Source organism: Diceros bicornis, chromosome 27, assembly GCF_020826845.1.
Source record: "Diceros bicornis minor isolate mBicDic1 chromosome 27, mDicBic1.mat.cur, whole genome shotgun sequence".
NCBI classification, from domain to species: domain Eukaryota; kingdom Metazoa; phylum Chordata; class Mammalia; order Perissodactyla; family Rhinocerotidae; genus Diceros; species Diceros bicornis.
Window position 1 is genome coordinate 18134590 of NC_080766.1, and position 14089 is coordinate 18148678.

Here is a 14089-nt window from a genome sequence, read left to right on the forward strand (position 1 = left end):
GATACCTAAGCGCTCAGACGAAGGTGAATCCTCCATTCATTGGTTAAGCTGCAACTCTGTTCTTGGCTCACCTGTTTTGTGACACAAAAATATTAAATTCTGTCTATACAGTCTCCTCCTCTTCATCTTGTCTGTTTCTCACAAGAATCTTTAAGTTTACAGACTTAACACATTTTATTTCTACTAAGTCAAACTAATACCTATTCCCTACTGATATTCCTGTCTGCCAGGACTAGCGAACTTTGCACCACCATTTACATTTGTCGTCTTATATTCCCTCTGTATAAAAAGGCCACGTCTGTATGCCCCACACCTTTTATCCTGATCATTTCTTTCTACCGTACACTTCATATGCTGTTTTGTAATTAAAAATAATTCAGTAGTAGGTGTTTTGGCATATATTTTTATGTCTCTCTTTTTAATATTAAAAAACTTGAAGAGATGCAGATATATTTCTGAGAGGAGCTAAAATAACTAAAAAATAAAAAGATGGAATTGGTCAATTCATGTATAACTGTTATGATCATTATCTTCCAGACTGGGTTTTTAGAAAGTAGTGGCAGTATTGCCTCAGTAGGAAACATTGTGTCCTCTATAGAAATGCTAAAAATAGGCACTTTGAGTTAGTGGAAATAGTCTGTACTAAGTCGATAAATTTGGGGAGTGAGGTTATCGTTTAAAAGAGTGGTTTCTATTACTATATTATCATACATATATTAAGAAATCTATCCTTTGTTGCAGGGGAATTTAACAGATCACAATTGAATAAGGGCACTTATTATAATGTTTATTGGAGGGGCTTATCCCCTATTATTAGCAGAGAAATTTTACTTTAATGCACATGCCATCTTCTTCCTATTTCTCTTCACAGTTTTCTATACAGTTAAAAAAAAGTAATTTCTTTAATTTAGTATAATACTTTCAGAATATCAAAGAGAGCCTGTATTTAAATCTGTCAGGTGTGTACTAGGATTATGAGTGACTAGTGGAAGTAATACAAGGAAATCTTGTTCATAAAATTGAAGTGATTTTATTCTCTCTGCAAATCTTCTCAATGAAGCTATATCACAAGAACCATTAAAATCCTATTTCGTCTGAGTGATATTCTAAATAAGAATATATATTTGTATAGTATTAATTAAATGAGTGTTTGTTTCTCTTCTGCTATCATATGACCAAGAAATCCATAGGTATCACTTCTCTAGTCCCATTCATTGTCTTACTGAAACTAGGTAATAGATGATGGGAGAGTATTATCTGGTCCATCTCACGCTACCTCCTTAAACTTACTTACTGCCAAGAAACTTACCTGAACACTTACGTTTAGAGATCTAGCTAGCAGTCGTTTACTATGGGTGTATATATTAGAAATACCTGGGGGGGTTTTTTCTGAATATAAACAGCACACCCCACGTAAGACCACCTAAGACTTATTGGGATCAGAATCTCTGGAGGAAGGGTCTAGAATATATATTTTTCAAAAGATCTTCAGATAATTCTGAGGTGTACTTCTGGTTAAGCAGCATGGCTTTAGGCTGTATTTATAAAACAGAGAAGTTATTCTCAAGGAGAAAAGAGCTTTGCCTGAGTTATTTTACTTGTGTTACTCCTATCTTTTTCAAAAAGTATTTGAAGTCCTTACAACATACATTAAAAAAGAAGATTAAAAAATAATAAATTGAAGGAAAAAAATAAGGGTAGAAAAAAATACGGTAAAAATTGTTAATATTGGTATGAAATGCATTCCATAAGATTTCATAAGCTCCCCTAAAGTGGAATGCAGAATTGGCTCTGAGACTTCTCTACAAATACTGTCTACAAGTTAAAAATAAGCTGATGGTCCAGGAAAGTACAGCTGGTTCCTGAGAGAGACCTGGTAGAATGAACAGTATCCTCAGTATTCTCAAGTTATTTCGAAGCAGGGACTGGGTGATGATTTTATTTATATCTCCAGAATCTCCAGCATAATATAAGATGTATGGTAGATGCCCCTTGAATGTTTTCTGAATTGAATTCCTTTCCTATGGAGATTCCAATAATGAGTTTCCTAGGAGTGATCTTCAGTGCATGGGAATACCAACATTTTAAAAGCATAGCCAAAATAATTATACATTAGGGAAGCAGGCTAAAAATGTGTGGTGCAGATACAGCTCTGTCCTGGATAAATTTTAGGTTTAACTCTGGTTCCTAAGCCTCTACTCACTACATTCCTAAGATTCTGTTTGTGGTGGCACCCAGGAATTTGAAGTCTTAAAAGTTTCTCTGGTGATTCTAGGCAGCTAGCCTAGCATAGCTCTTTTAAGCTGCTTTTTGGGGAATCATTGATTTTTTTTTTTTCTCTTTTTTTTGTGAGGAAGGTCAGCCCTGAGCTAACATCCATGCTAATCCTCCTCTTTTTGCTGAGGAAGACCGGCTCTGAGCTAACATCTATTGCCAATCCTCCTCCTTATTTTCCCCAAAGCCCCAGTAGATAGTTGTATGTCATAGTTGCACATCCTTCTAGTTGCTGTATGTGGGACGCGACCTCAGCATGGCCGGAGAAGATGTGCATCGGTGCGCGCCCGGGATCTGAACCCGGGCTGCCGGTAGCGGAGCGCGCGCACTTAACCGCTAAGCCACGGGGCTGGCCTGGAATCATTGATTTTAAATACATTTCTAGAAATGAATTGATTGCATATCTTTGAAGCAGTCCTCTTTATATATTCTTCTAAATGTGAATGTAATAAGTATGACTCATTAGTAAGTCAAGGTATCAAATACTTCTTAAAGATATGAGATGTTGCTCCTTTTTTTAATATATAGTTGATTAAAGAGCAGATCTTTACATTTTAACAGAAAGCTAATTGGTTGTCGAGTTGGCTCTCCTCTTAAAATGTTGAAGAGCATAACCAGGAAATACACATAAGTAGAACACTCCCAGGCCCTCCCAATCCCTTACTTTCAGCGTGAACTTGGACCAGAGGAGCAGAGTACTCAGAATGTTGGATCTTCTGTAACAGCCACACAGGTGAATGAAGCTCATACATCACCATAGAGCATGGCTAGAAAATCTCTTATGTGGAGGATAGCCATCCAGAAATCTCAGTGAAGCCCCTATATAACAAATAAATGATTTGAGAGATATTTTAGGTACAGGGATATTATATACCTTCATAGAAAACTGGTCACTCACAGTGAAATGCGTGCATTTAGAAGTTTGTAGCTGTAGTTAGGGAACCAAGGAAGACTTCCAAGAATTAAGAATAACCAATGGTACACAAGTAATTACCAGCTGTATTCCAAACTGAAGCCTGAATAATATATTAAACTGAGGGGCCAGTTAGTATATGAAGTGCCAGTTAGAACATACATAAAGAAGCAGTGTGGTCTCTATTTATTGAGTTCCTACCATTTATACAGGCCAGCAATGATAAGGCTTCTTTATGGTTACAGGATGAACAAAAACCATTGTGTGTATATATACACACACAAAAAATCAAACTTTTTGTCCTACAGTTGTTTTTAACAAAGATATGGAAATTTCCTAAATGTATAGTAGGGTATTAGTTATATGAGCCCTCCATACAGAAGAACACAATATAACCAGTAAAAATTATATTGACATGAAAAAGGTTGTATTAAGTTAAAAACATTATATTCAGAATAATTCTTTTTGTTTGAAAAATGTGCATAAAGTCTGAAAGTATATAATACTAAAAATATTAATACTGCTTATCTCTGGGTAGTGGAAAGAGCTTTTGATTTTCCTCATTTTAGTTATATGTCTGTTCTAGTAATCATGTTTTTTACTCTTCCAGTTTGACAAAATCAAGCCAAAACCTCTTTTCTTTTTTATGAAGACCCTCTATTTATAATCTGACTGACTCCCTGTAATTCTTCCAAGATGACTTCCCTATGAATTACCTTATGTTATATCGAAATCAGATTATTCCCCATTACTCTTGCTTATAGGGAACTTTCGTATCATTATGGCTTTGCTCATGAAGTATCCTTCATTTAAAAAATGTCCTCTAATCGTTGATTCTTGAAATTTTGCCTAATCTTTAAGATCTTTCTCATATCCCAAAGTCTTTATGAGTTCCCCTGATATTACCTCTGTAGCAGCTGTTATATTTTTCCTTTTAATCCCAATCTATTCTCACTACCAAATTTATGTTGTACTTATATTTTGACTTGCTTACTAGTGTAAAGGCTCATTAATAGCAAAGATTTTGTTAATCTTTTATCTGTCCTTACAGTGCCTTTACATATGCTATTCCTTCTGCTTGGAACCTTCTTCTTTCTCATCTCCAAGATAATCCTCTCTACAAATCCTTCAAGACTTAGCTCAGTTGGCATTTCTTCTAGAAAGTCTTTCTTAACATGCAACATCATCCCACGTGTGTGTATTGGGTCCACAGTGCTTCTGTAGAACCTTGTGCATAACTCCATTATTGCATTCAGTGTGTTGTATTGTAATGGAGTATATATTTATCTGATTTTTATCAATAGTTCCTTAAAATGAGTGAATTTATGTCAACTTCTTTTTTTACATTGTTATTACCTAGCACAGTACTGACAATGGCACAGGCTCAATAAACATGTTGGGAATGAAGTTTGGGTTTTTGTTTCCAAACTCCCAGATCTTGACTCCTTATAGTTGCACGTACTGTGACTACGGCATTACTCAAATAAGTTCCATGGAAGATATTACACAGGGAAAACTCCAGAGGAAATAGTTCTGTATGGCATTTAGGCAAAGTCATTCAGCATTACTCATAAGGTTTTTGTACGCAAGTCCCTGTATGGAAGGAAACCTTGACCCTGATGACCTAAGGTATATTTGACTGTGTTGATCAGATGAAATTACTTTTGTTCCTAAAGACTTATTTTATGTAGATTGTCCAGATTTCAATGGGTTAGACCAATGTCAGACCAGGTGAATTTCTCGACCCTCGTTGCATTAAGCTCATGTCCTACTATCAACATTGGTGTTTTATTTGTTATAGTGAGAAGAAACAAAGAGGGGCAAACACAAGTAAAAACTTTATCTACAAGAAGTTTCTCTCTGTTACGCCCGAAAGCAGCTGGCTTAAGCACTGATCATGAAGCAGAAGCCCTGCTAAGCTGGAGGAGTAGCCTAGGACTTTTTTTTTTACCTTATTCATCATATAGGGGCACTGAAAGAACATTGCAGTCCAAAGTCAGAAAATACAGAAATGAGGACATTAACATCTTTTAACTCCTCTCCTCGTCACACACATTGTAAACATCCCTTCCTCTAGTTTTCCTCGTCATAGTACAGTTCACCTCCATCATCCTAGTTACTCATGCCCAAAATCTTAGAGTCATCTTCACATCAGTCTCCAAATGTTTATGTCCAAAATACATTTTGAATCTCACCTATTCTCTCTACCTCTGTTGCTATCTCTGTTATCCAAAAGCACAGTCATCTCTTGCTTGTATTGCTCTAGTACTTTCTAGTACCTTCACTGACTTCTAGTTTTAATTTCCTCTCTAATCCATTCTTCACAATGTAACCAGAATAATTTTTTTTAAACTTGCCACATTACCATTGTATTTAAAACTTTTATTCACTTCCTTTTGCTATCAAAACTTTTATGTGACTCCAAGGCCCTTAATGATTTTGCCCCTGCCTGCATCATCTCTTGCCATCTCTTTCCTCTTCTCCTGGAGTCCAGCCACACTGGCCTTCTCTCACATCCAGCTCGTGCTCACCACATGAGCTATTCATTCTTCCTTCTGGCAAATTCAACCAATCATCCTTCAGCTAAAAAGTCAGTTTATCTCATATCACATAATCTAAATTACCCCTCCCCCATTTTATTCCTAGAATATATATTATTGTAATATTGTCCCAATTCATATGTGTGAGTCTTTGGTTAATGACTTTCTCCATAGGTGAGTATAAACTTTATGGAGGCAGAGACTGGCTGCTTCATTTACCTTGAGGTCCCAATATCTAGCCCAGTGCCTGGCACATAGTTAGATGCTTAATTAAAATTTATTGGATAAGTGGATAACCATACATGTATGTTGAAATTATAGTATTTCTTTTTGAATAATATTCTACTTTGAGAGATTTTTTTAAATTAATAAATATTGGAAAGGATGACAGTAGCCCTGTTACGTCCCATCAGTTGTTTGAGTTTATGGTTGAATTTAAGGACTCACCAGTTGATTGAGCTTAGGGACTCACTTAACCAATCCCAGTAACATTGTGGAACATTTTAGTGTACTTTCTTATTCATCATGTCCAATCATTAATTATTTATTATTTCATTTGCTCCATTAAACTATTGTGTGCTTATTATATGCTAGGTGTTGAAGAAATAGCAAAGAAAAGGGAGATAGCATCCCTGCTCTTGAGATTCTTATAGTCTAGCAGGAGATATGGGCTTGAAACAGATACCTACAACAATAACTAAGTCATAATTGTGGTAAGTGCTATGAAAAAGAAAGTATGAATTACTTTAGAGCAGTGGTACTCACCTCAGAGTGATTTTTCCCGCACCGGGGACATTTGACAATACTGGAGACACTTCTAGTTGTTACAGCTGGTGGGACAGTACTACTGGCTTCTAGTGGGTAGAGGCCAGGATGCACAGGACAGCTCTCCACACCAAAGAATCATCCAAACCAAAATATCAATAGTGCTGAGGCTGAGGAGGCCCTGCGCTAGAGGTGGTGTAATCGGGAATACTTCCATGAGGAAGTGGTATTTAAACAAAAGAATATATTGAAGTTATTAGATGGGGGAGTGAGAGTGGGTGAACATATAGGCAGAGGGAAGAAAATGAGGGAAAGATCTGAAGGCTGGAAGGTAAACCTCTTCTTTGATGTGTTTCAGATAAGCTGAAGAAAGGCTAGTGTATGTTCGTTTTTGAGCAAAGGGCAAAGGACACAAGGTTATGTTGGAGAGATAGGCAGAGGCCCACTTACGTAAAACCTTTGGGGTGGCTACGGAACACCCAGTGGACGTTCAGCATACATTGTTGCATCTGTGGGTCTGGAGCTCAGAACACAGGTAGTTGATATAACTTGGGGAGTTCTTCGCAGGGATGGTATTTGAAGTCTTAAATTTGTATTGATACTATTTTGCCGAGTTATAATTGTTTTTCCTGTGACAACACTCAGCTGCCAGAGGTAGGTTCAGAAAAAATAAAAGATTGGGTTCCTTCAGGGTTATGGTTTCATCAAGTAGCTATGAAAAAGGATGCTGGGGCCAGAAAAACAGCTACTGTGCTCTCTGTGGAAACTGACTAGGATTGTTATACAAACCAAATTCTTTTTTTTTTTTTTTTTTTCATTTGGTAGAATGCTCATGATTTTCAAAAATGAGGTTTTGATACTTATCATGGCAGACAAATTTACTGTGAATTCTTTACCATATATGATAATGAGTACTTCGTTCAGTAATTATTTGACTACTACTGGATCTGATTTATTTATTATTATTAGGTTTTTTTGGTAAATTCTGAGGAAAGTGCTGTATGTTGAAGGATATATTACTTTAAATAGAAGAGTAAAATTGATTACTATATCACTCTGAATTAGAAATAAATAACAAATTCATCTTAGTGTAGACTTTCTGTGATTTATATTAGATATACAATTGATTCTTTTCTCATGAAGCACAAGCAGGAGAACCAGAATATCTAGAGCAGCCATCAAGAAGTGATTTCTCAAAGCACTTGAAAGAAGAAACTATTCGATTAATTACCAAGGCATCACATGAACATGAAGATAAAAGTCCTGAAACAGTTTTGCAGTCGGTAAGAACTTTTCTTTTAGCTCTCTGAACATAGTCATGTTTACAACGTTTCCTAGCAGTGTAATGGAGAGCGACCTGTCTGGGAGTCAGGAGAGACGGGCCAGGGGACCACTCTGCCCTGAACATCATTAGTGAGTGACGGGATGTGGGGGCGTCACCTAACCCCTAGGCTGTTGTTTCCTCAGCTGTAATTTTTAAAATGCTTCTTTTTTAAGATAGGTTTCTATTTTCCTGTTAGAGAATTATGAAAAATCATAATCATAGACTAAATTTGTCATTTGATTTGCAACTTCAAGAGAGAAGTATAAAATTTAGCATTATTTCTCCTTTCCCTCACCCCTCCCTCCATCTTTAGTCATATTACATTGGAATAGTTGGGAATATAAGGTATAATTTTCATTGTTCCATGGAATGTATTTAACAGTAAAATACTAGATAATCTAGGTTAGAGTATTATTAGCAGGATAAATACGCTTACAAAATAGTTTATGCATATTTCAATAGAGTGTCCTGTATAAAATTGTCATTCTAATCCTTCTGTATTATAGTTCTCAAGTGGGTCTTTTTATAGCAATAAATTGAGCAAATTGGTATTGAACTATGTTTTCAGTGAATATAACATCTGAGAGATGTTATTTCAAGAGTTTTATGCTACAAAATCATTCAGTTGCTGTGGCTTTTTTTTTTAATTAGTGACTACAAGCAGCTCTAATGCAGGTTTCATGATAGCTAATTCTAGTATTTGAAGATTCCCCTCCTGGAGAACTAAAGAGAACAGGACATATAATTTTTCAACAGACAATTTGCTACTTAGTGAACTTAATCCCACCAATAACCTGCTAATTGCAATGAGGTCTTTAATATGATAAAACCTTTATTAACCAGAATGTTCAGTTAATAGGGTATTCTGCTAGTTATGTTTTGATGAATGAAATAATAATCAGAAATTACTTTTTTATTTCACTTTCTGTCTGAAAATTTTTGATTATATATCATCTTACCATAAAAAACCATGTATTAATATAGAAAGATGTTTTTGATTATTCCAAATTTTGCAAATGCCCTAGAGACTCTAAATGAGCTTGAGATGAACACCTGCTAACTGTAGAGCGCTTCCTGGAGAATGCTTCTTTTAACGGATCTGGGATGTCTGCTTCTTCAGGATGGTAGAAGAGGAACACCTAGGGAGGGAGAAAAGCAAGGAAGGAGATACAAGTGAGAAATAGTTTTGCCTATAAAACATTAATTTGCCAGGGCCTTTGCTAATTAGAATTTTTGTTTGTTAAACAACCTACATTCTGGTTAATAAGTATCATTCTTTTAACAGGTATTAGAAAGCCAAAAGCATTGCTTAGCTTAATGTAGAATCATGATTTTTTTTAGTTTTGCTGTCTTTAAATTTGTAGAAGTCAGCACGTAAATGGTGATTGCTTTGTTTATTAGTATGGATATCATCTTATAAACTAGCAACCTACTGCTTCCCTTTGCTTGAGAAAAGAGGATGGCATTGAGAGAATAGGACAGACAGCGAGCATTTTCCATTTGGCTTTTGTTCTGGAGAAGCACCAGAACAGTTGGCCCCACTGTCTGTATAAATCCTGCAGCATGTTTAAGAATATCTTAATCGTGGCTGTCTGTTCATCATGGCTGTCTGAAGCAGCCTGTGGTTCTTGGTCTCATGGTCACTTGCTTAGGATCATGATAACCACTTATTGGGTTTTCTCATTTAAAGTATACCTTAGAAACTAAATTGCATAGATGAAAAGAGTCTTCAAACTTTGGGATTAGATAGTCCTGGGTTTTTGAATATTGGTATTACTTCTTACTAGCTACACAAACTTGAATAAGTTGCTTAATTTCTCTAAACCTCAGTTTTCTTTTACGTAAAATGGAAGTGATTGTGGGATTAATTAAGATCATTTTTTTGAAAGTGCCTAGCATGTAGTGTAGGTACTAAGTAGCTATTAAGTTTTTCCTTCTGTTACTTAAATCCTAATCATTTCACAAATATCCAATATATTAAGTTCTAACCTTAGTGTAAGAAGAATTCCCTGGAAAGCCTAAAATCACAGAAACCATGCAGAGATACTCTTCGAATGTTTAGACAGCTTACTTTTTAGAATAATGTCTTTAATTTTAAATGGAATATTTTAGAAAATTTGAAAAATATAGAAAAGTATGCTCCAAGAAAGAATCATGCATAGTCCCACTACCCAAAGTTAATCGCTGTTAATATGTTGGTATGTTATCTTTCATTCTTATTTTTATATATGGGTTTGGGATTTATTCTTGTAGTTCAGTTACTACTGCATATAAAATTTTATATCTTGCCTTTTCTTCTTTTAATCATTTAACATTATAGCATAACCATTTCCCTATGTTAAAAACTTTTTGTAAAAAACATTTAATGGTTGAGTATTATTCCATTGAGTGATTAAATTCTTGTTTACTTACCCATTTCTCTGTTGTGTATTTGTTTCTACTTAGGCTGCTAGAAATGAGGCTTTTTCCATAGTTCAGGTTATTTCTTTAGAATACATTCCCCATAGTTGAATTACTGGTATGAGCATATTAAGGGGGCCAGAAGAGTTGTATATAGCTTTCTAACAGTTCTTTTGTGAGAACACTTTTTTAAAAAAATCATGTATTTAATGGATTTCAGGCAATTAATAAAATCTTATTTTAATAATTTTTGCAACCTGTTAACTGAAGAACTTATTTTCAACTTTTTCAAGTATAGCCTTTGTTAAGATGTTCATATAGGGCCTGACAATATTAGAAAAATGTAAATACGCATGTGCTTGACTTCAGTGAATCCTTAAATTCTTTATATGAAAAAATTTTATGGTACCTTAGGATATTTAACTTGATGAATCATACAACAGAATTATTATATGCACCCTTTTCTACCCTTTTTTAACTTTCACCCATGTAACTTGTCAGTATTATGCTGCTGAAACTCTTCTGTGGTAACTGGAAAGATTTATAAAACTTTTATTTTTCCTAAGTCTCTTTTTTTTCCAAAGGGAATATGTTGTTTTGTAAGGATCAGTATTCTAAGTAATAAATTCTCCAGTTGCTACTTGCCTTAAATTTATATTTTCTCTTCTTAAGATAATACTGTTTTAGATTGGTTTGCTTGTGAGAAATTTTTCAGTATAAAGTCCAGACAAATTTCTTAATTTACCTGCTTATATTTCACTCTTGTGAATGGAGACCTAGCACAATTGTTCTTCTCTCCTATACTAAAAGGATTAAAAATCCTTAATTAAATGTCATAGGCCAAGCATATCTCTATAGGATATGTATGATAGTAATAGTGGGTTAGAACTATTCAAATATAAGCCATTTAAAGTAGCATAATCATATAATAATATTGGTAATACTTGTCACTTATAGAACAACTATTACGTACCAGATATTGAGTTAGCTGAATATTCTCTCTCATGATCACAACAACCATGCAGGTTGGTTATTTCCTCTTGAAAAGTTGAGGACTCAAAGTAAGGGAACCTTTTCTAAATATGGTATAGTTAAAAATAACGTTTGTTTTAAAAAGGATAATGCCAGTCTTGGCCACTAGTTTTGTGTTATTGTTTAATTAAACTCTTTCTGCATGTGTACTTTTGGAAAGTAAGAAAATGTTTCATCGCTAAAATTTACCTATATTTCAAATTAAAATAAAACCCCTTTAATTGTACTTATTAAAATTTTCTGTTTATTTTATATCAATATTAAAGTTTATCTTTCCTTAGGAAAACTTTTATGATGCAGATTGAAATTACTTAAGCAAACTGCTTTTAAGCACCTTAGGTTCTTTTGAAATTTGTTTATAGGTAAATAGTGAATCTGCTAGTTATAAGTCTATTCAGTAAAATAAGATCCTTTGAAATCTGAACAGTATTTTGAATGAACCATATTAGTATCTTTGAGTGGACTTTGCTGGATTTCACACTGGCTTCCACTCTACTAATGTGGATTAGAGAAATTCATAGAATTTGTTAACAAAGAAAAGAGAAAATGAAATAAATCTGAGTTGTTAAAAATGGATATCACTTTCCAACAGCTTTTCCAAAAACGTTGGACACTTATTATGTAAATATATCATATAAGAATCTCATAGGCTATACAGAGTGAGTTAAACACAATAGAGTATGCACAATAAATGGACATACAGTTGATTACTAGAAAGGATAGAAAGGTAAAGACCATAAGAAAGAAAACCTACAAATTCTGGGTTCAGAGGAGGTCATTTCTTATTTTGATGGATATATCAAGAAAGGCTTTATGGAGTTAGTGGAATTTTTAAAAAAATAAAACCTTCAGCTATATAGACAGCAGTAGGAAATACAACTCTAGTATTTAGTATTTTTAAGGATTTGGAGTCCAAAATGCTTGGTGGAAAAAACATGAAAACTTAATTTAGTGGTTGAGATGTAAAGAGAAAGCTGTAGATCTTCTATTATTACTTGATTAGTGCATTTGCTTCTGATGTTCAGTTTTAGGTGGTTTCAGTTCATACTAAGCAAATGCAGGTGTTTTTAAAAGACTCAAGAGTCTATGCACTTAAACTTGGTGCTTTGATTGTTTTCTCTTTGATTTTCTCTTTTCTAATGTTCATACTAATGATTTTCTTCTGCAGAAACCTGAAAATACCACAAGCCAACCACCTTGTAACCAGCAAGTTGTAGAGGTGGCGATTCCTCATGTAGGGAAATTTATGATTGAGTCAAAGGAGGGGGGTTATGATGATGAGGTACCTTTATTATAGTCCTCTGCACTATTTCTACTTACTTTTTGCTATTTAATACAAGTACTTTGGGCATGCCCGCACCCTCACACTTGTGTCTTTTGCTGCATAACATTCAGCTTTGCCACCCATGGTCTGAAATTACCTTACTGATTGCTAACAGAACTTTGAATTTCAAATGAAAATTTAAGTAGAAAGCTTATGGAATTTTTCAAAAGAATAATTTTATGTTTCTAGAGTTTATTCTTTTATGCAGACATAGGATCATTTTACTCTCAGGTTGATAGATTACAATAAAGTTTGTTAAATTAAATAGCAAACAGGTTGAGTATTTAAAAATAATTTTTATTGGGGCCGGCCCGGTGGCATAGCAGTTAAGTGCATGCACTCCCCTTCGGTGGCCGGGGGTTCCTGGGTTCGGACCCTGGGCGTGGACTGACGCACTGCTTGGCAAGCCATTCTGTGGCAGTATCCCATATAAAGTAGAGGAAGATGGGCACAGATGTTAGCCCAGGGCTAGTCTTCCTCACGAAAAAGAGGGGGATTGGCATCAGATGTTAGCTCAGGGCTAAGCTTCCTCACACACACAAAAGATAATTTTTATTTTCCTTTTCTGTTTTACTCAAATTATTTATTATAATACTTTGCCTATCATTTCCTGCCAGAAGATCCTATAGCCTGATTGCAAACAGATAATTGATATTTTTGTTTCTGCAACCTGGAATTGTGAATTGAATGATTCATCAACACTACAGAATCTCTATATACTATTGTATGTAAAACACAGTAGTACCTCCATCTTAATTCTTCTTATCTCTTCACTGTTAATTCTCACCTACTTAGTTTCCTAACAGTATGGAGGCATTTTTGTTTCTCATGGTGTGTTCTTGGGAATCCAGAGGAAAATGTGCTATTGTCCTGGTCCCATCAGATTTTTTCCCCCCTTTCCATGTTTTTCCTAAGACTCTTATGTTTGATCTTTTACATATTTGAGGGAAGACCAGTAAAGCTGTTTCTGAATAGTATCAACAGAGAAGACCTTGGATTCTATCATTTGTTAGTTTTTACTGGCATGGATGAGAATTGAATATATATTAAGTAGTTTTTTCCAAGTAGCTTTTTTTCAGACTTATTCCAAGGTTATAATTAAGCTATTGTGTAAGAGTTAGTCACCCAAATCAGAGGTGTCATGAAGAGATTAATATTACTGTGCCAATGTAAGACAGCATGGACCATAAAAGGAATAAGAAGCTGGTTTGTGAGGTAGGAACTGGTCAGGAGGATTTGCTGAAGCGGATAATGTTAGATATATTGCAACTCTTAGTGTATAGTCCAAAGTATGGGTAATAGGTTCAGTGAATGAGAAGTAATGGATGCAATCTCTTGATTGCTCTAATACGATAGCTTCATAATGCCTTCAGTTATTTCATTTTGCAGATTTTTAAAATGTAAACAGCTAAAAATAATAAGCTGTTATGAAAACAAAGTACTTAAGTATTTAGTACTGAAGAGAAGTATGTTGTTCCAGTTAACTATTTTATTACCACGTTGGTGCTTGAAAATTA

The 14089-nt window shown here is 34.8% G+C and overlaps 1 protein-coding gene across 3 annotated transcripts in view; it reads left to right on the top strand.

Moving 5' to 3' along the window:
• USP25 (ubiquitin specific peptidase 25) overlaps positions 1-14089 on the top strand; it is a 134411-nt gene that overhangs the window by 90655 nt on the left and 29667 nt on the right. For 2 of the 3 annotated variants that reach the window (XM_058522941.1, XM_058522942.1), the window contains one exon: positions 7636-7775. In XM_058522941.1, coding sequence (XP_058378924.1) covers positions 7636-7775 — 140 coding nt within the window. Of the gene's footprint in view, positions 1-7635; positions 7776-12416; positions 12531-14089 lie in introns of all 3 variants that reach the window. The other variant, XM_058522943.1, reaches the window with a different exon arrangement.